Consider the following 23,712-nt stretch of genomic DNA (forward strand, 5'->3'; position numbering starts at 1 on the left):
TGTAGCTAAAGTTGTGACCTCTAGTCTGAATGTGCATATGCAGAGTGCCTCTTCTGCACCAAGCATGGGAGAGGTCCAAGTGCCATTACTAGCGAGGACGCCTGCTTTCGTGGAAGGAGGCTGGGGGTGGTGCAGTCGCATAGATGAGTCTAACTCAGAATAATGGGTAAATATTTGCATAGGACTTGCAATCTCTGCAGGCATCCAGAATTGTGCCCACATTATGTGCAACACACAATCAGCCTCTGTGTAACTAATTATGTTTCACAGCCTGAGTCACGTGGGCAGTGAGTAAAAGGGGCACTTAAAAGGGCACTTATCACGGATTATGCTTCACGGCCTGAGGCTCGTAAAGCATAATCCCGATAAGTGCCAGCATTGGGGATAACCACCGGCTTATCGGGGCTAATTCGACAGCCCCCAGTGAGACAGGTGCCCACACACGGTAACAATATATGTTCGATTGGAATGACATATTGTTTAAAAACTGTGTGTGGGCATGGCATCGATGTGATGAGCGCACCTGCGCGTCTTTGGTCATCTCCTCAGGTCTTTTGAACATCCAGAAAGATCTGAGATGGAGAACGATGTCGTGCTGCTGAATACAGCATGGCCCCATTACATCCCCCCCCCCAATCGGCATGGCGGGCCCTGTCACTTGCATCATGCCGTGTGTGAAGGCCTTTACAGTAAAGGATTCATTAGGCCATGAGTGTGTATAGCATGGGGGCTTAGAAATAATATTATGAAATGAGTGAATGATTATTTCTTTATTTATTACCAGTTACTTATATAGCGCCAGCATATTCCTTTGCGCTTTACAGTTGAAAAATAATAATAAAACAAGACTAGGCAATAACATACAGGCAAAGAGGTAAGAAGGCCCTGCTCACACCGTACAATCTAAAGACATCTGTGCTAGTATATCTGTGGATAAAACTAATGATCACTTTTAGTGCTAAATTCACATTAGTACAATTTATCATGTGTGCCATTTCTATGTGTATTTGTTACAAACATGTTTAACATACTGTATACTGTATTTAAAATACAAAACAAATATAAAGATCCCTTATTAACCGATGCTGGATCAGCCAGAATCTACCACTGTAAATGACTAATTACAGTGTAAATAACATTCAATAAATACTGGAATACACTGTTTAAATCAGGAAATGTATTTTATACATCATGAGTAGGAAACAAGTGACACCTAACTACATTTGCTTTGATGCTCAGCTGTTCTTAGCTGAGGATCATGGGTATGTAGCCCAGCTATAGTCACAGTGACTTAGGTGCCTCTCCTTGATGTAGAAGATGTACTAAGCAGTGATTAGAGGGGAGAAGTGAGTCAGTGGAGAGATTACCCATGACAACCAATCAGCACTGATGTAACATTTCTAATTTGCATACTATAAAATTATACAGAGCTGCTGATTGGTTGCCATGGGCAACTTCTCCACTGGCTCATTTCTTCACTCTTATCACTGTTTAGTACACCTCCCGGAAACGGCTGAATCCAGTACAATGACATTGACTTTGGGTGTAAATTATTTATTATCTACATACAGATCTAACACCAGTTGGTCATATTGCAAATATAATAAAATAAATAATTATATTCTAATGTATATAGTGTACAACAATATAAGGTCATCACAAAACTTCAGGTTACTATGGAAGTGAGGCTGGTTCTATAGCAAATTAAACAGTTTTTGTTTTTTATTTCAATGTACCAATGCAGATTCCAACAGGCTCAAGTTCATTTGATGTTCTATCAGCTGAGGACGTAGCTCTTCTAGCTTCCATGGAGCATTTGTATGGACATCAAATATAGATTGCTGCCAGTAGTGTTACAAGCAGTTATACCCAAGCTTTGACATGATTGTTCCATTCCCTGACGCAGCTACATATCCCTCCCTCGTCATACCACCTCCATCGCACTCCCTTGTATAGGGCTCTGGTGTAAGGCTGAAAGAGCATGAAGAGTCGCAGGCGTCGGGCAAGACCACAGTACACAGCCATAGCCAGCACGATGAGAGGAGACATCATAACAAAACCAAGGATTATGAGAGCAGAAGAGCTGTTGTCATCTAGTAGGGTCTTGCAGTAGGAGGCATTAGAATGAAGGACCTGTGTAAGACATACAAACAATGCATGTTAGATGGTCAATCTATCCACATTCACACACATAGGGGCCTATTTATCAACGAGTGATAAAACTTGTGAATGATAAAGCTTGTTGCATATGATAAATGGTGCTCCAGCCAATCAGCTCTCAGGTGTCATTTTTCAAACACATAACAGTTAGGAGCTGATTGGCTGCATTATCATTCACAATGTGGTGCATCACTCATTGATAAATGAGCCCCTAATTATGTACATCTATTGACAACTCCAGTAGGGGGGGAGATGTATCAAACATTCTAAAGAGAACAAGTGAAATAATTGCCAGTATCGCCCAATCACCTTTTAGTTATCATCTATTAAGTACATCTATAAAATGATAGTTAGAGGCTAATTTGTTGCTATGGCAATTTCTCCACCTGTCCTCTTTAGTTTGATATACAGTATCTTGCCTAGGACATAGTGTCATACTTGCCCACTTTTGAAAACTAATTTCAGGGAGATTGCAAGTCGGAGCAGAATGTGCAGTGACCCGTTGAGGGGGCGTGTCATGTACCACCCAAAGTGTGTATCTAGCTCCACCAATGGACTGGTGAGGTAACATAATTTTATTTAAAAATCATCCTTTGCTCCCTCCTGTAATGACCCTGGTAACTTATACACAGTAAATGAGAACTTGCATATACAAGTGTATAAATAACATTTATTAAATTTAAGATGGGCCACTGTGAGCTTGGCTTCATTTGTACAGTAACCCAAGACCCAAGTGCTGGCAGATGAAAGGGAAGTAAATGGGTGCTAAGTGTCACAGGCATTGCCTGCCCCCAGAGAGAGCACTCACTGATAGCCATGGATCACTGTCAGTGAGTGCCCTTTCAGAGTGCAGCTAATGCCTGTGACACCCAGCACCCAGTCTCTTCCCATTCTCCTGCCCAACCACTACGGACCCTATTATGCAGTTCTGGTTTACTTAATTCCCTTAAATTTTAACAGGCCACTGTGGGGGGAGAAGAGGCCACCACTGCGGCTCACACTGCCACCAAGCACACTAGCCTCCGCTTATGCTACACACTAGAAGATATGAAATAATTCCAGGCACACAACAATATATACTTATATAGCAGCTGCTTCAAAGGGTGCCAGCCCTAATAAATGGTAACAACAAAACAAAGAATTTAAGCAGCGCTGACATTTACATAAGAACCAAGTAAAAGCAAATTCAGCTCTATTATTATTAGAGATGAGCGCCTGAAATTTTTCGGGTTTTGTGTTTTGGTTTTGGGTTCGGTTCCGCGGCCGTGTTTTGGGTTCGACCGCGTTTTGGCAAAACCTCACCGAATTTTTTTTGTCGGATTCGGGTGTGTTTTGGATTCGGGTGTTTTTTTAAAAAAACACTAAAAAACAGCTTAAATCATAGAATTTGGGGGTCATTTTGATCCCATATTATTATTAACCTCAAAAACCATAATTTCCACTCATTTTCAGTCTATTCTGAATACCTCACACCTCACAATATTATTTTTAGTCCTAAAATTTGCACCAAGGTCGCTGGATGACTAAGCTAAGCGACACTAGTGGCCGACACAAACACCTGGCCCATCTAGGAGTGGCACTGCAGTGTCACGCAGGATGTCCCTTCCAAAAAACCCTCCCCAATCAGCACATGACGCAAAGAAAAAAAGAGGCGCAATGAGGTAGCTGACTGTGTGAGTAAGATTAGCGACCCTAGTGGCCGACACAAACACCGGGCCCATTTAGGAGTGGCACTGCAGTGTCACGCAGGATGTCCCTTCCAAAAAACCCTCCCCAATCAGCACATGACGCAAAGAAAAAAAGAGGCGCAATGAGGTAGCTGACTGTGTGAGTAAGATTAGCGACCCTAGTGGCCGACACAAACACCGGGCCCATTTAGGAGTGGCACTGCAGTGTCACGCAGGATGTCCCTTCCAAAAAACCCTCCCCAATCAGCACATGACGCAAAGAAAAAAAGAGGCGCAATGAGGTAGCTGACTGTGTGAGTAAGATTAGCGACCCTAGTGGCCGACACAAACACCGGGCCCATTTAGGAGTGGCACTGCAGTGTCACGCAGGATGTCCCTTCCAAAAAACCCTCCCCAATCAGCACATGACGCAAAGAAAAAAAGAGGCGCAATGAGGTAGCTGACTGTGTGAGTAAGATTAGCGACCCTAGTGGCCGACACAAACACCGGGCCCATTTAGGAGTGGCACTGCAGTGTCACGCAGGATGTCCCTTCCAAAAAACCCTCCCCAATCAGCACATGACGCAAAGAAAAAAAGAGGCGCAATGAGGTAGCTGACTGTGTGAGTAAGATTAGCGACCCTAGTGGCCGACACAAACACCGGGCCCATTTAGGAGTGGCACTGCAGTGTCACGCAGGATGTCCCTTCCAAAAAACCCTCCCCAATCAGCACATGACGCAAAGAAAAAAAGAGGCGCAATGAGGTAGCTGACTGTGTGAGTAAGATTAGCGACCCTAGTGGCCGACACAAACACCGGGCCCATTTAGGAGTGGCACTGCAGTGTCACGCAGGATGTCCCTTCCAAAAAACCCTCCCCAAACAGCACATGACGCAAAGAAAAATAAAAGAAAAAAGAGGTGCAAGATGGAATTGTCCTTGGGCCCTCCCACCCACCCTTATGTTGTATAAACAAAACAGGACATGCACACTTTAACCAACCCATCATTTCAGTGACAGGGTCTGCCACACGACTGTGACTGATATGACGGGTTGGTTTGGACCCCCCCCAAAAAAGAAGCAATTAATCTCTCCTTGCACAAACTGGCTCTACAGAGGCAAGATGTCCACCTCATCATCACCCTCCGATATATCACCGTGTACATCCCCCTCCTCACAGATTATCAATTCGTCCCCACTGGAATCCACCATCTCAGCTCCCTGTGTACTTTGTGGAGGCAATTGCTGCTGGTCAATGTCTCCGCGGAGGAATTGATTATAATTCATTTTAATGAACATCATCTTCTCCACATTTTCTGGATGTAACCTCGTACGCCGATTGCTGACAAGGTGAGCGGCGGCACTAAACACTCTTTCGGAGTACACACTTGTGGGAGGGCAACTTAGGTAGAATAAAGCCAGTTTGTGCAATGGCCTCCAAATTGCCTCTTTTTCCTGCCAGTATAAGTATGGACTGCGTGACGTGCCTACTTGGATGCGGTCACTCATATAATCCTCCACCATTCTTTCAATGGTGAGAGAATCATATGCAGTGACAGTAGACGACATGTCCGTAATCGTTGTCAGGTCCTTCAGTCCGGACCAGATGTCAGCATCAGCAGTCGCTCCAGACTGCCCTGCATCACCGCCAGCGGGTGGGCTCGGAATTCTGAGCCTTTTCCTCGCACCCCCAGTTGCGGGAGAATGTGAAGGAGGAGATGTTGACAGGTCGCGTTCCGCTTGACTTGACAATTTTCTCACGAGCAGGTCTTTCAACCCCTGTAGACCTGTGTCTGCCGGAAAGAGAGATCCAAGGTAGGCTTTAAATCTAGGATCGAGCACGGTGGCCAAAATGTAGTGCTCTGATTTCAACAGATTGACCACCCGTGAATCCTTGTTAAGCGAATTAAGGGCTCCATCCACAAGTCCCACATGCCTAGCGGAATCGCTCCGTGTTAGCTCCTCCTTCAATGCCTCCAGCTTCTTCTGCAAAAGCCTGATGAGGGGAATGACCTGACTCAGGCTGGCAGTGTCTGAACTGACTTCACGTGTGGCAAGTTTAAAGGGCATCAGAACCTTGCACAACGTTGAAATCATTCTCCACTGCGCTTGAGACAGGTGCATTCCACCTCCTATATCGTGCTCAATTGTATAGGCTTGAATGGCCTTTTGCTGCTCCTCCAACCTCTGAAGCATATAGGGGGTTGAATTCCACCTCGTTACCACTTCTTGCTTCAGATGATGGCAGGGCAGGTTCAGTAGTTTTTGGTGGTGCTCCAGTCTTCTGTATGTGGTGCCTGTACGCCGAAAGTGTCCCGCAATTTTTCTGGCCACCGACAGCATCTCTTGCACGCCCCTGTCGTTTTTTAAATAATTCTGCACCACCAAATTCAAGGTATGTGCAAAACATGGGACGTGCTGGAATTTGCCCATATTTAATGCACACACAATATTGCTGGCGTTGTCCGATGCCACAAATCCACAGGAGAGTCCAATTGGGGTAAGCCATTCCGCGATGATCTTCCTCAGTTGCCGTAAGAGGTTTTCAGCTGTGTGCGTATTCTGGAAACCGGTGATACAAAGCGTAGCCTGCCTAGGAAAGAGTTGGCGTTTGCGAGATGCTGCTACTGGTGCCGCCGCTGCTGTTCTTGCGGCGGGAGTCCATACATCTACCCAGTGGGCTGTCACAGTCATATAGTCCTGACCCTGCCCTGCTCCACTTGTCCACATGTCCGTGGTTAAGTGGACATTGGGTACAACTGCATTTTTTAGGACACTGGTGAGTTTTTTTCTGAGGTCCGTGTACATTCTCGGTATCGCCTGCCTAGAGAAGTGGAACCTAGATGGTATTTGGTAACGGGGGCACACTGCCTCAATAAATTGTCTAGTTCCCTGTGAACTAACGGCGGATACCGGACGCACGTCTAACACCAACATAGTTGTCAAGGCCTCAGTTATCCGCTTTGCAGCAGGATGACTGCTGTGATATTTCATCTTCCTCGCAAATGACTGTTGAACAGTCAATTGCTTACTGGAAGTAGTACAAGTGGGCTTACGACTTCCCCTCTGGGATGACCATCGACTCCCAGCAGCAACAACAGCAGCGCCAGCAGCAGTAGGCGTTACACGCAAGGATGCATCGGAGGAATCCCAGGCAGGAGAGGACTCGTCAGAATTGCCAGTGACATTGCCTGCAGGACTATTGGCATTCCTGGGGAAGGAGGAAATTGACACTGAGGGAGTTGGTGGGGTGGTTTGCGTGAGCTTGGTTACAAGAGGAAGGGATTTACTGGTCAGTGGACTGCTTCCGCTGTCACCCAAAGTTTTTGAACTTGTCACTGACTTATTATGAATGCGCTGCAGGTGACGTATAAGGGAGGATGTTCCGAGGTGGTTAACGTCCTTACCCCTACTTATTACAGCTTGACAAAGGGAACACACGGCTTGACACCTGTTGTCCGCATTTCTGTTGAAATAGTTCCTCACCGAAGAGCTGATTTTTTTGGTATTTTCACCAGGCATGTCAACGGCCATATTCCTCCCACGGACAACAGGTGTCTCCCCGGGTGCCTGACTTAAACAAACCACCTCACCATCAGAATCCTCCTGGTCAATTTCCTCCCCAGCGCCAGCAACACCCATATCCTCCTCATCCTGGTGTACTTCAACACTGACATCTTCAATCTGACTATCAGGAACTGGACTGCGGGTGCTCCTTCCAGCACTTGCAGGGGGCGTGCAAATGGTGGAAGGCGCATGCTCTTCACGTCCAGTGTTGGGAAGGTCAGGCATCGCAACCGACACTATTGGACTCTCCTTGTGGATTTGGGATTTCGAAGAACGCACAGTTCTTTGCGGTGCTACTGCTTTTGCCAGCTTGAGTCTTTTCATTTTTCTAGCGAGAGGCTGAGTGCCTCCATCCTCATGTGAAGCTGAACCACTAGCCATGAGCATAGGCCAGGGCCTCAGCCGTTCCTTGCCACTGTGGTAAATGGCATATTGGCAAGTTTACGCTACTCCTCCGACAATTTTATTTTAGGTTTTGGAGTACTTTTTTTACTGATATTTGGTGTTTTGGATTTGACATGCTCTGTACTATGACATTGGGCATCGGCCTTGGCAGACGACGTTGCTGGCATTTCATCGTCTCGGCCATGACTAGTGGCAGCAGCTTCAGCACGAGGTGGAAGTGGATCTTGATCTTTCCCTAATTTTGGAACCTCAACATTTTTGTTCTCCATATTTTAATAGGCACAACTAAAAGGCACCTCAGGTAAACAATGGAGATGGATGGATACTAGTATACAATTATGGACGGACTGCCGAGTGCCGACACAGAGGTAGCTACAGCCGTGAACTACCGTACTGTGTCTGCTGCTAATATAGACTGGTTGATAAAGAGATGTCGTAGTATGTATGTATGAAGAAGAAAGAAAAAAAAACCACGGTTAGGTGGTATACAATTATGGACGGACTGCCGAGTGCCGACACAGAGGTAGCCACAGCCGTTAACTACCGTACTGTACTGTGTCTGCTGCTAATATAGACTGGTTGATAAAGAGATGTCGTAGTATGTATGTATGAAGAAGAAAGAAAAAAAAACCACGGGTAGGTGGTATACAATTATGGACGGACTGCCGAGTGCCGACACAGAGGTAGCCACAGCCGTGAACTACCGTACTGTACTGTGTCTGCTGCTAATATAGACTGGTTGATAAAGAGATGTAGCAGTATGTATGTATGAAGAAGAAAGAAAAAAAAACCACGGGTAGGTGGTATACAATTATGGACGGACTGCCGAGTGCCGACACAGAGGTAGCCACAGCCGTGAACTACCGTACTGTACTGTGTCTGCTGCTAATATAGACTGGTTGATAAAGAGATGTAGTAGTATGTATGTATGAAGAAGAAAGAAAAAAAAACCACGGGTAGGTGGTATACAATTATGGACGGACTGCCGAGTGCCGACACAGAGGTAGCCACAGCCGTGAACTACCGTACTGTACTGTGTCTGCTGCTAATATAGACTGGTTGATAAAGAGATGTCATAGTATGTATGTATGAAGAAGAAAGAAAAAAAAACCACGGTTAGGTGGTATACAATTATGGACGGACTGCCGAGTGCCGACACAGAGGTAGCCACAGCCGTGAACTACCGTACTGTACTGTGTCTGCTGCTAATATAGACTGGTTGATAAAGAGATGTCGTAGTATGTATGTATAAAGAAGAAAGAAAAAAAAACCACGGTTAGGTGGTATACAATTATGGACGGACTGCCGAGTGCCGACACAGAGGTAGCCACAGCCGTGAACTACCGTACTGTACTGTGTCTGCTGCTAATATAGACTGGTTGATAAAGAGATGTCGTAGTATGTATGTATGAAGAAGAAAGAAAAAAAAACCACGGTTAGGTGGTATACAATTATGGACGGACTGCCGAGTGCCGACACAGAGGTAGCCACAGCCGTGAACTACCGTACTGTACTGTGTCTGCTGCTAATATAGACTGGTTGATAAAGAGATGTCGTAGTATGTATGTATAAAGAAGAAAGAAAAAAAAACCACGGTTAGGTGGTATACAATTATGGACGGACTGCCGAGTGCCGACACAGAGGTAGCCACAGCCGTGAACTACCGTACTGTACTGTGTCTGCTGCTAATATAGACTGGTTGATAAAGAGATGTAGTAGTATGTATGTATAAAGAAGAAAGAAAAAAAAACCACGGGTAGGTGGAATACAATTATGGATGGACTGCCGAGTGCCGACACAGAGGTAGCTACAGCCGTGAACTACCGTACTGTGTCTGCTGCGACTGGATGATAAATAATGATATAAAAAATATATATATATCACTACTGCAGCCGGACAGGTATATATATTATATAATGACGGACCTGCTGGACACTGTCTGTCAGCAGAATGAGTTTTTTATAGAATTAAAAAAAAAAACACCACACAAGTGAAGTCACACGACGAGTGTTTAACTTTTTCAGGCAATCACAATATAGTATACTACTAACTATACTGGTGGTCAGTGTGGTCAGGTCACTGGTCAGTCACACTGGCAGTGGCACTCCTGCAGCAAAAGTGTGCACTGTTTAATTTTAATATAATATGTACTCCTGGCTCCTGCTATAACCTATAACTGGCACTGCAGTGCTCCCCAGTCTCCCCCACAATTATAAGCTGTGTGAGCTGAGCACAGTCAGATATATAATATATACATAGATGATGCAGATGCAGCACACTGGGCTGAGCAGTGCACACAGATATGGTATGTGACTGTCTTGTACTCCTGGCTCCTGCTATAACCTATAACTGGCACTGCAGTGCTCCCCAGTCTCCCCCACAATTATAAGCTATGTGAGCTGAGCACAGTCAGATATATAATATATACATAGATGATGCAGGCATGCAGCACACTGGGCTGAGCAGTGCACACAGATATGGTATGTGACTGAGTCACTGTGTGTACCGTTTTTTTCAGGCAGAGAACGGATATATTAAATAAAACAACTGCACTGCTGGTGGTCACTGTGGTCAGTCACTAAACTCTGCACTCTCTTCTACAGTATCAGCCTCAGGTCAATCTCTCTCTCTCTCTCCTAATCTAAATGGAGAGGACGCCAGCCACGTCCTCTCCCTATCAATCTCAATGCACGTGTGAAAATGGCGGCGACGCGCGGCTCCTTATATAGAATCCGAGTCTCGCGAGAATCCGACAGCGTCATGATGACGTTCGGGCGCGCTCGGGTTAACCGAGCAAGGCGGGAAGATCCGAGTCGCTCGGACCCGTGAAAAAAAACATGAAGTTCGTGCGGGTTCGGATTCAGAGAAACCGAACCCGCTCATCTCTAATTATTATAAGTAGATATAGCAATTTATTTACACATCAAAACAACTTAAATGTATTAAACGGATGTAAACCACTGGTACCTGAACAAGATTAATCTATAAAAAAATTGAAAGAGTTACAATGCAACATGTAACATATTCCCATCCATCAAAACAGTTGTATGATACATGGTTGCAACCAATTAACACATTTGTGACCACTGCAAGTTATACAAATATAGAATGTCTAATCAGGTTCACTTGAAAAAAAAAAGTGTCTTTGAAAGTCCAACCAATAGTCCGGATAAGTAGGACTATATAAGAAAGAGTACAGTACACAATTAAAGAAGAGAGCTGTGACCCTTATCCAATGAAGAATTCTCCTTAAAAATAGTAATTAGCCAAAAGCACTGCACAATAAACCTCCCCCTAAACTATCCCTCCCGCAGCCTGACCCTAACCTCCCTCTCCTACAGCCTAACCCTCCCCATCCACAGCCTAAACCTCCTCCTAATGCCTAACCATGACCTCCCCTCCCGCAGCCTAACCCTCCCCATAGTGCCTAACCCTAACTCTTCCCATCAGCAGCCTAACCCTAACCCTCCTCCTAGTGCCTAACCCTAAAGGGCCCTACACTTTGACCAATCCATCGCCGAGCTGCCCGACGGCGGATAAGGCTGACGGGTGATGCGGCGGCGGGGGGGCAGTGACGGGGGGAGTGAAGTTTCTTCACTTCCACCGTCACTTGGCTCCATAGAAGTGCAGGCAAATATGGACGAGATCGTCCAATTGGCCTGCATGCAGAGCCGACGGGGCACCAGCGATGAACGAGCGTGGGGCCGCGCATCGTTCATCGCTTGTGCCTCCACACTCAAAGATATGAACGGTATCTCGTTCATTAATGAACGAGATCATTCATATCTTTGAGTGATATCGCCCAGTGTGTAGGGCCTATTACTCTTCCCTCCCACAGCCTAACACTAACCCCCCCGTCCCACACCCTTCCATCCAACTGTCCCACAGCTTAACCCCTAACAGCCTAACTTTAACCCCTCCTTTCCACAGCCTGACCCTATTCCACCACACCCCACACCCCCTTCCCGGCAGTCTCACTCTAAACCTAATGCCAACTGGCGGAATGTGTCGGGATGCCACTGTCAGTATTGTGACCATTGGCATCCTGAATGTTGGGATGCGGACTACATCGCCTATGGGTTGGTATCGTGTGACCCGTGGTTGGGAGACTGCCAGTCACCATACCGACCTCGGCAATCAGATTACCGGCGGGGGGGCGAGCGCAACAAAGACCTTTGTGGGCTCAGTGGCGAGCTTTGCTTGCCACAGTTCTATTCCCACTCTATGGGTGCCATGGACACCCACCAGTGGGAGTAGTCCCTGTTAGTCAGCATTGCCGACTGTTGGGATTCTGATAGGGGCGGAACGTAGTTGGCGGTATTGTGACCGGCAACTACGGAAACAGACTCCATGAGGGTGGTATGAGGGCCCGACGTCCACAGGTGGGGGTTGTGCTTACAGCCCAACGCCGTACAGGACGTTTTGCATTTGCCAGAGAACACCAAGATTGGCAAATTCACCACTGGCGCCCAGTGCTCTTCACAGATGATAGCAGGTTCTCACTGAGCACATGTGACAGATGTGACAGAGTCTGGAGACGCCAAGGAGAACGTTCTGCTGCCTGCAACATCCTCCAGCATGACCGGTTTGGCAGTGGGTCAGTAATGGTGTGGGGTGGCATTTCTTTGGGGGGCCGCACAGCCCTCCATGTGCTCGCCAGAGGTAGCCTGACTGCCATTAGGTACCGAGATGAGATCCTCAGACCCCTTGTGAGACAATATGCTGGTGCGGTTGGCCCTGGGTTCCTCCTAATGCAAGACAATGTTAGACCTCATGTGGCTGGGGTGTGTCAGCAGTTCCTGCAAGATGAAGGCTTTGATGCTATGGACTGGCCCGCCCGTTCCCCAGACCTGAATCCAATTGCGCACATCTGGGACATCATGCCTCACTCCATCCACAGACTGTCCAGGAGTTGGCGGAGTTGGCGGATGCTTTAGTCCAGGTCTGGGAGGAGATCCCTCAGGAGACCATCCGCCACCTCATCAGGAGCTTGCCTAGGCATTGTAGGGAGGTCATACAGGCACGTGGAGGCCACACACACTACTGAGACTCATTTTGACTTGTTTTAAGGACATTAAATCAAAGTTGGATCAGCCCTGTAGTGTGTTTTTCCACTTTAATTTTGAGTGTGACTCCAAATCCAGACCTCAATGGGTTAATAAATTTGATTTCCATTGATATTTTTTGTGTGATTTTGTTGTCAGCACATTCAACTATGTAAAGAACAAAGTATTTAATAAGAATATTTCATTCATTCAGATCTAGGATGTGTTGTTTAAGTGTTCCCTTTATTTTTTTGAGCAGTGTATATACTGTATTTATGTGTGTGTGTGTGTGTGTGTGTGTGTGTGTGTGTGTGTGTGTGTGTGTGTGTAATGCCCTGTTTGCTGTTGAGGTATTAGAATTGTGGTGTTAGCAAATTGATATAAAACTGTTAAAATACCCTGAAGTTTATAATTTTTTTGTTAATGGGTGCCCCTCCTGGCGGGGTGTATTAAAGATGTATATTGCCCTCACAGAGGGAAGTTATAGTTAATTAATAATCTCCCTCACAGAGGTAAAATAAAAGATAAAAGGAGGACAGGATCGATCATTAGAGAGACTTTCTGAGAGGACAGTGAAGCGCGGAGGTGCTGCACTGCCGGTGAGATACAGTGCGGCTATCATACCCCTTAACAGTCCCTAAACTAAGTATATTTAAGTACTGAATTCTTCATAAAACTGCCGGTGATCTCCGCTGTCCGTGCAGTGTGGGTCTGGTGACGCTGACTTCCATCTGCAGCTCCGGAAAGGAGGCGGCCTTGGCTGTTACAACGGGGCAAAGACGGACCATCCTCCCCTGTCAGGCACTGTGAAACCCACTTAGAGACGACCCTGGGAAGCAGCTCCGAGTTGAGTGGCAGGAACGGGCGGGGTCTTTAGAACATGGATCAGATCAGTTGATGGGGTAACCGAGGGAGGTGATGGGGTACACTAGCCGGATTGATATATTTATTTCTTTATAGCCTATTTGAGCCGTGCTGGACTGGCTGCCGGCGTGGTCAGATTATCACACTGCAGCAATGTTTTGTGTATGCCCCCTGAACCACGGGGTCCTCCTTAACTTTGGGGCCTGGGACGGGTGTACACTTTGTACCCCCCTGTCGCCGGACCTGCCGGTATGTGCTGTGTAAGTTACTTAGTGCCCTATCCTGTGTCAGGGATGTCAGACTTCAAGGACACAATTAGGAAACTGGGTAGATTTCAGACCTAACACATAAGAGGGTATCCAATTAGCCATGTCAATGACCGCAGGTAACTGTATCGCTGGGGGCTATCCTATTAGCCCCAATGTGGCTCGCTCCTCCCCCTGATGCCGGCACTTATCGCTGATTATGCTTCGGATGCCTCAGCCACCTGAAGCAAAATCCGCGATAAGCGGCTGACGGAGCCGCGATAACACATGGGATCGGGTACTTATCCCTGATCCCATGTGTTTTTGCGCGATTGCGGATACTGCGATAATGACCATTGGTCAAAAATTGCAATATCCAGCCATTTCGATCCGGTAAACACACCTAATTGGATACCTCCCATAGTGTCAATTTAAAGGAAAAATAACAGGCCCATAGTAACAAAATGATGATGCTTTGTAGGCTTGTCATGCTAATATATTTGTTTGAAGATGGTGAGCACAGAGAGCTCTTACCTGCAGGAGCTCTGTGCTGGATCCTCATAGTTGCGGGTGGAGGGGAGGAAATCACGGGCGGCGGGAGGGGTAGGGCCTGTGAGAGGGGCGGAGCTTCGGCTTCCTGCTGCTGCTGTACCAGGAAGAAAATGTTTTCCTTCCTCTGAGGGGAAGAAAGGGATCGCGGGAGGGGGCGGGGCCCAGGTAAAATAAATATATTTCCGTATTTGATGGGGGTCAGGAAGGGGAGACCAAGCCAGGGGGATGGGCACGGAAGGGCATTGAGACTGCTGTTATCCGTCACAGCAACTCCCTGCATTGCTAACCCCCCACCTCTTCGGGTCTCACACAGTGCAGCTCCCGGTCTCTGCCCGAAGCTTCTGCTGCTCTATCCCGCACTGAGGCTGGCTGCAGTGAAGATCCTCTGCTCACACTGCCTCTTCAGGACAGTCAGCCACCGCTACCACCATTGACATCAGTGGCATCTCCCATCCCGTGCAGGCTCCCCGGCATTTTTGGACTCAAGCATGCGCAGTTCATATTTTCAGCAGGACCTGTAAAATCCGGGAGGCATGGCAAGGTTTGCGGGGCAGCGGGAGGGTTAATTAACAAACGGGAGCCTCCCACTGAATGCGGGAGGGTAGGCAAGCCTGCATAGTGTAAACCAGCATCGTGTGTCCACAAAGTATAGATTTCACTGCAAAGTACTTAGTTACTTTTCCAACAAATCAAGTGGCCTAGTGTAAATTGTATTCTTTGTCTTTCAGATTAAGGGACATAGGGGGTTATTCAGGTCGCATCCCTAATGGATTCGACTGCAATGACCCCGGCGGTGGCACTGCTCATGAGCAGGTTCTATCCTGCGTGTGCGCGCGTAGTTAATGTGATTGGATTGCATTAACTGAAAAAACCTCTGCCAGTGGTGTTCGCGGGGCGGCGACTGAGTGTTTTCCGGTGGCGTCGGGGAAACGGGGGCATGTTGGTGGCATTTTCGTGGGCAGCTGCATGTCATCACAAGCAGCGCTCCAATTAAAAGAATGGCGGCGGGACTCCTGCCGTCGCAGCCAGTCTGCGCCGGTAGGAGGCATCCGCAGTTTCTGCAACCACGTCATGATCGCAATTACAGTATGATCGCAGTGGGTGCACGGTAGGTAGCATGCTGGACGGCCTCGCCCTGTGATGGGCAGCCCCCAGCATGCAAAAAAATGTATTGCAGATTCCACAGAATCTTCAATCCTTACTGAATAGGGTCCGTATTCATGATCACTTCAGGTTGATATTTTACAATTGTTTCATTGCTGTTTCTCAGTTTTAAGTGTCAGCCTCATTCATCGTGGCTGTAACGAAGGAGAAATAACTCATATCTCCTTGTTATAGTCATGCTACGATAATTTCCACACTCGCCATACTTAGCAGCCAGAACGGTGGGCCCCATAGCAGGGTTCCCTGTTCTAATGCTTCTAGAGAGACATCACTCAGCATCAGTTGTTAATTGTATTCCCCATAATAGTGCCCTAACCATAGTAGTGCCCTAGTTCATGTTATGCCCCTTAGTAGTGCCCTAGTTTATTTTCTGAACCATAGTAGTGCCCTAGTTCATGTTATGCCCCTTAGTAGAGCCCTAGTTCATGTAATACCCCATAGCAGTGCCCTAGTTAAAGTTATGCCCCATAGTAATGCCCTAGTTAATGTCATGTTCCATAGTAGTGGCCTAGTTTATTTTATGAATCAAAGTACTCCAGTTTCCTCTCACAATCCAAATACATACAGGTAGGTTAATTGGCTCCTGACAAAATGTAATCCTAGTGTGTGCATGTATACATGGGTAGACTAGAGTAACCAAGTGGTTCTTATCTGCCGTTAAATTCTATGTTTTTAAAGTAGTTCCCTAGTTCACATTATATCACATTGCAGGGCTGCCAGTGCACATTATGCAACAAGTACCCCTAATTCACATTATGACATATAGTGCCCCCAGTTCATGTTATGTCACATTACAGTCACCCCAGTTCATATTATGACAAACTATAGAGCCACCACTTCATATTGTGCCACATTACAGTGCTCATATTATGTAACAGCAGAATGCCCTTCAGTTCATTTTATACCACATTACAATGAGCAGGTCCAGGGGTATAGCTAAATATATTGTAAGCCCCAAGGCAAAAGTTTGTAAGGAACCCTATGTATCTAGCAATGGTGAAAAATGTATATAACACATGCAACTGTGACAGGGAAAGTGGGCCCCTCTCAGCTCTGGGTCCCATATCCGCTGCACTCCTTGCACCTGTTGTAGCTTGAAGGTGGGCATGCTGGCATATCACCACTGAGAGCGTTGTCTGGGAATAACTCAGTCAAAGCAGCATGATATTTAGGTAATATTTGGTGGTAATTATAGTTCATATATTAATACAGCCATGCCCATTTACAGATAAAGTCAATAAAAAACTTACCACAGATATGGCTCTTGTCATGCATCTTACATCCTGTTTTTTTGGTTCTGCAAAATGTCATGCTACTTATTCTCCTACATCAAAGATGTCTATTTTATGTCACTGGATGACAAAGGCTATAGTAGCTCCTTCAGGATACAAGGGTGGTTAGTTGGTTAGGGACTTTCTTCCCCAACCAAATTCTCTGTTGGCAGCTGCTTCCTGCCTGGCTTTCCCTCTGGATCCATGGATACAACAGGAGACAAAATGGCAGTATACGGACTTTTGTGCTCAGTTTTCTCCTCTCATTATTGATGACCTATGAATGTTTGGAAACTGGGGGAATGTGGGGTAGTTACAGACCACAGTCTGTCTCCATAGTATTCTCTGCAGTTTTGTTCCATGTATGAAACTTAATGCATAGTTTTGGAGAATTTGCGGTATAAGGATATGACACTTGTCAGCTGCAACAAAATGAGTGAGCAGTTTTTATATTTATACATGACCCTGGTGAACGTAAACCAACATTCTTAACTACTCTAATGTCTTTGTTAGGCTCTTTGATTCCCATCAGATGGTCAGTCCTACAGTTAGTACACTGTGTGCCAAATTATTACTATGCCATATTAGATTTCCTTTGATTTTTCTCCACCCTCCCATCTGATCATTCAGGTGGATTCCGATTCCTTAACTCCAAAAGTCATTAGATTACTTCAGAACATTTTCCTGGGTACCTCACTGTTACTCTATCTTGGCACCAGTTTTTGTAAGTAAACCTATAGACTCCTTTTCAGGTGATCATGGTTACACTGGACATAACCTGGGACCTCTGGTTCACTATTTAGAATTTATGTTTTGCTTTCATTGCTTGTGAATTTTAGGCCGGATTCTGAGTTGCATGCAATGCTCAGTTTCACAGAGTTGAGTAATTTTGTACTACTGCGCATGTGTGAAATTCCTGAAACCTCGCTGTCTGTACGCTCAGTGTGGCAGTAGCGATTGAGGGGCAAAGTGTGTGAAACATATTGGCCATTCCTGGTTGGTGACTGAGAGGTACTGTAGCTATGCAGACGCACAGAGATGTACTGTCTTATGGGCATGTTATGGCAGTGTTGTGGGTGTATTGCTGAACTCATTGTGAACTCATGCGCTTAATTGCTCGCATTGGAAGCCATTCTCTGACAGAGAAATTACACCTAGAAAGAACCCAGACACTCAGAGTATATTGGATGTCTACAATATGGTAGGTACATGTGAGCAAGAAGGTTAGTCCAAACGTTGATTCAAAACCAGAGTATGTTTTCTACAGTAGCCAATATGATAAGGTATCAATCTCTCTTTTGCCAAGTACTGTACAATCGTACAGCACTGTGACACACTAATAACACAGTGACAGGCTTGGGCATATGCAGAGAGAAAACAACATGCACCTGCAGTCTAATCAGTCTAACCTTTAAGGCTGGTGACTCAGATATGTGATGTCATTGTGGCTGTTGAGTCATGCCAATAACACACAGTTAAGAGACAGCTTGTATCGTTTAACCATTTAACTACATGTCAACAGAGTTGACATTATAGTCCTTGCACATTCATGCACAATTGTATGCCAGAGGAAGGGCTTATACTAACATTAGCATAAATTCACAGATACAGCTATGGCAAAAGACACTTAAACATTTGCATCAGTGTGCGACCTGTTTATCAGTATTGAATTCTAGATTCTTTGTTCTTTGTGCTCTTGTAAAATGTAGTAAACTTACATGCAATGTAGCATAGAAGTGGATGCAAGCAGAGGCGTAACTAGGGCAGGGTGAGTGGGGCACGTGCCCTGGGTGCCTTGGCCAGCCCAGCAGAGGGGGTCGCTTCCAGTGGCCAGGGCATCATGCCCCACTCGCCCCCGTCATGCTGCAATGTGAGGGGAGGAGAGCGCAGCGTCTCTCCTGCCCCTCAATGTCCACACTACCGCTGCCAGCAGTGCTGCGTGTGTCTGGTCTCCAGCAGCGTTAGCCAATCAGAGCTTGCGGACCGGCTCCTGATTGGCTGCCGGTCCGCGAGCTCTGATTGGCTAATGAACCGGTGCCACATAGCCGCCGCTGGAGACCTGGAGCGTTGAGGGGCAGGAGAGGCGCTGCGCTCTCCTCCCCTCACATAGCAGAGGGAAGGAAGCGGTGAGTGACGGGGGTGGGGTCTTATTTCAGGCACTGTGGGGCATGTATCTGGCACTGTGGGGCATTGTAACTGGCACTGTGGGGCAATGTAACTGACACTGTTGGGCATGTATCTGGCACTGTGGGGCATGTATCTGGCACTGTGGGGTATGTATCTGGCACTGTGGGGCATGTATCTGGCACTGTGGGGCATGTAACTGGCACTGTGGGGCATGTATCTGGCACTGTGGGGCATGTAACTGGCACTGTGGGGCATGTAACTGGCACTGTGGGGCATGTATCTGGCACTGTGGGGCATTGTAACTGTGGGGCATTGTATCTTGCACTGTGGGGCATTGTATCTGGCACTGTGGGGCATGTAACTGGCACTGTGGGGCATGTATCTGGCACTGTGGGGCATTGTATCTGGCACTGTAGGGCATGTATCTGGTACTGTGGGGCATGTAACTGGCACTGTGGGGCATTGTATCTGGCACTGTGGGGCATGTATCTGGCACTGTGGGGCATGTAACTGGCACTGTGGAGCATGTATGGCACTGTGGGGCATGTAACTGGCACTGTGGGGCATTGTATCTGGCACTGTGGGGCATTGTATCTGGCACTGTGGGGTGCTGTATCTGTCACTGTGGATCTGACACTGTGGGGCACTGTGTATCTGGCACTGTGGGGAACTGTGTATCTGGCACTGTGGGGCAATTGTGTATCTGGCACTGTGTAAAAAGGGGACTCTGCATGCGTACTGTGCAAAAATTGAATGAAGGTGTGCTGAGAGACGACAAAAGGGGTAGTTGATAGTGCGTTGAGAGGTGACACAGGGGGTAGGTGATAGTCATGTTGGCATGCCCCATTTTCAGTGGCCACACCCCTTCTGTTACGTGGCCACGCCCATTTTCTGGCGCGCACACTTTTTTGGGGGGGATGTAAGGCCCCTTGGATGTCTGGGAGGTTGTTTAAAAACAATGGAAATAGGGAGTGAGAGAAGTTCTGAGGGAAATTAATACAATCAATCTAAAGAGAGGAAGAAAAGAAGAGCCTGAAACAGAGGAAAGGGAAAAAGTAAACCAAGTTCTTTTGGGTGAGAATGTGTCAACAAAGAGTAGAACATAGATTAACTTGGTTTACATCAAAATTGGAAAGCAAAAAAACAGAAGCATGCAACTGCCAACATGTTTAAACAATTCATGGCTGCCAGGGATTGTTTTGACTAGTGGGGCTACACTTTTTCACTAGGAATGTGGTATTTCCCTTGGTAATTCATCCCTGACATTTGGTTTGTCTACATCAACTGCCATTTGGTTTCTCACCATTTATTGCCATTTTGTTGTCTACTCCCTACCACCATGTATTTGTTTCAAATCACTGCCATCCCCGTCTGACCACTCCTCATGGGGCATATGTAACCTTATATCTGCTTATGTAATTACTGACATTTTAACTGTTTTGTTATTGTCATTTTTTATTATGAATTGCCACTGAATACTTCACTACACACTACCATCTGCTAATGTCTGTCCTACTGTAGGTCCCAAACTGAACACCACTATCCCCATCATCCCCATTTAGTATATTCCTAACTTTGGCCATCATCTCTTGCATTTCCTTTTGCCTCACAACCTATCCCGTTTTGTTTTTCTAAACACTACTCAATGTAATGACTTTTTCCAACTCCTTTTCCTTCCTCTGTGACTATGTCGCTATGACTTGCAGTGCCAGATTAAACTCTGTGAAGGCCCCTAGGCAGTCAATATCTCCTAATACGTTTTTAATTTTACCAACCGTCTACGATCTGGAAACTGTAATGTGAATCTGATGTCTATGGTTTGTGTACTTGAATTTCTTAATGGCTACATTATATTTATATAGTATTTTCTCTATAGACTCTTTAATGTAAAGTTTTTGTTTCTTTGAGTTGATAAACTTTTTCTATCTTTTGGAAAGCTTGATTGTAATTTTCTTTCAAGATCAGATCAATATTATTTTGATCTGTTGTTGCGGGGTTCCCTAAAGTGTGTGGGGCTCATTGGCCAGTGCCAACTCTGCCTATTTGGTAATCTGGCACTGATGGCTTCCGTTTTTCCTCCCTCCAACCTCTATTCACACCTCCACACCTTTATTCTCCCTCACCTGCCCATGCCTCCTGCCAAAATTACTACCTCTCCTCCTACCTGCTCCCCCTCTTGTTTGCTCCCCGCTCATCGCTTTTCCCCCACTGCCCCCTCCTTGCCGTGCCACTTGCATATCTCCACTCCACCTCTTTTATTCATTCTGTGTTCTATTATATCCTTGCTTTCTTCCACTCCATCTCACATTGCACTCTCTCTGGTTTTCCCCTGACTACTGGTATCCCGACCAACCCTCATTACTATGTTCTCTCTTCCTTCTCTTGCTCTCTTGTGCCTTGTGGAACACCAGCTTAATGTGTAACAACCTTGCCCCTGTTCATGATCATTTTATCTCCAACTATCATAATTTCCCATCCACTGTATCATTGAGATTTTATTCTCCCAATCTGAAACCACTTCTCCTGCTCTCTCTCTCTTTCTTGGCAGGTTCTCCTTTTCCCACACCCCCCACCGATGACCAGCAGGGTATCTTCCTTTCCCTGTGGGACACTTATCCAGTAATTCCCCCTGAGCCTCTCTTTATTTCTCTAGTTCTGAAGCCCATCTGCCTCTTCCACCCTGTTTATATTTGGAGTTGTGGACATCTCTATACCCCTGGTCTTTTCTCCATCTTAATTTATAATTGAATTTCCTGGCTCCTGCTTCCTCTCTTTGGACCTCACCTCTCCCAACTGTGGGTTCTTTAATATCCTTATTAAAATTCCCTTGGATTGTGCTGCTTGTAAACTTTCCTTCTTTTTCCTCCTTCAACATCATTCAAAGTTCCGCCTCTCACAGTCCAGTGGTAACACCCTTGCCCTCATCTTTCCCAACATTGGTGGTCATTCTGAGTTGTTTGCTTGTTGCCATTTTTCGCAATGGAGCGATTAGGTGGAAAATGCGCATGCGCATGATACGCAGCGCGCATGCGTTTACTAATTTAACACAAAACTTTGGAGATTTGCACAAGCTCGAGCGACGTTTTTTCATCGCTCGAGTGATCGTAGTGTGATTGACAGGAAGCGGGTGTTTCTGGGCGGAAACTGGCAGTTTTCAGGGAGTGTGCTAAAAAACGCAGGCGTGCCAGGTAAAACGCAGGAGTGGCTGGAGAAACGGGGGAGTGGCTGGCCGAACGCAGGGCGTGTTTGTGACGTCAAACCAGGAACTAAACGGACTGAGGTGATCGCAGGCTAGGAGTAGGTCTGGAGCTACTCAGAAACTGCAAAGAATTATTTATTAGCAGTTCTGCTAATCTTTCGTTCGCTATTCTGCTAAGCTAAGATACACTCCCAGAGGGCGGCGGCCTAGCGTTTGCAATGCTGCTAAAAGCAGCTAGCGAGCGAACAACTCGGAATGACCACCATTGTGACAAATCTTTCACTCTTGCTGACCATCTACTCACCTCACACAGCCTTTTCATCCTGTATCCACCACCCAGTCTCCCAAGACAACCATCACTCAGCGCACTCCTGAGATCCCAAGTAACTTTGCCAAGCATAATTTTTGCTCATAATGTGCATCTTATTCTCACATATTACAACTGGAAGTGACAAAACTAATTTACTAGATTACACTGATCAATTTGATGTGCAACAGCTTTACACCTGTGAGCAAATGAGTCTGAATCTGTATACAAAATTCTACGAAGTAGCAGCTGCAGCTTTTTTTCTCATATCAAGTTTTGTTATGCTTCATCTGTGACTTAAGGGTCTATTTACTAAGCCTTGGATGGATATAAAGTAGAAGGAGATAAAGTATCAGCCAATCAGCTCCTAACTGCCATGTCACAGGCTGTGTTTGAAAAATGACAGTTAGGAGCTGGAGTGTTGGGACTTTACCTCCGTCCAATTTATCTCCATCCAAGGCTTAGTAAATAGACCCCACAGTATAAATTGAAAAGTAATTCCTGTGTGGTTAAGGTTGCAGCCCAGCGCCTGTTTGCAAAATTTGAAGGAAATGAGACTGAGCTACATCTCTTGGAGCATACGCAATCATACCGGACATCTCGTACCATATGGTGTATATAGACGCTAGGTGTATTCGGATACATCGGTAATTTTACTGCAAAACTGTCCAAACAAAGCCATAACTATAGGTTGGACAGGATGGCACCTGCCAGGAAACCTGGTCGGAAGGGGGGGCACCATACACAAAACAACAACAGTCCTTCTGGCCTGACAATCAATGGGACTTCTCACAGAGAGTCAATATGCCACGCCAGCCATGCCCCTCCCAGCATTCTAAATTACAATCACATGGAGAAAGTGACAGGACAGCAGTCACGACTTGAGCTGCTGCAGCATTCATAGCTGAGTTCAGAAAGTTAGTATAAAATACTGGGGAAAGAGGGTAGTATGGCATTTTAGGGGTCATTCAGGTGTGGTTGTTTTTCCTACTCCTGTTGCAATGTTTTGCCAATGCAATTGCAATTATATGCTAATATGGGCAGAAGCTCATCCATGCAAAAGGACGCCCACTGTGATCACATCTCTGCATACAGCACTGCATGATGGCAGAATCATCGTAAAACTGACGACCATCAGGTA

General features: G+C 46.2%; 1 protein-coding gene across 1 annotated transcript in view; it reads right to left on the bottom strand.

The window, feature by feature from the left end:
- Positions 1–755: 755 nt before the first annotated feature.
- Positions 756–23,712, bottom strand: part of TMEM88B (transmembrane protein 88B) — a 465,170-nt gene continuing 442,213 nt past the window's right edge. Inside the window, exon 2 of the mRNA XM_063941871.1 lies at positions 756–2,133. Coding sequence (XP_063797941.1) covers positions 1,864–2,133 — 270 coding nt within the window. The 3' untranslated portion in view covers positions 756–1,863. The remainder of the gene's footprint in view (positions 2,134–23,712) is intronic.

The sequence above is a fragment of the Pseudophryne corroboree genome, chromosome 10 (assembly GCF_028390025.1).
Source record: "Pseudophryne corroboree isolate aPseCor3 chromosome 10, aPseCor3.hap2, whole genome shotgun sequence".
Classification (NCBI taxonomy): Eukaryota; Metazoa; Chordata; class Amphibia; order Anura; family Myobatrachidae; genus Pseudophryne; species Pseudophryne corroboree.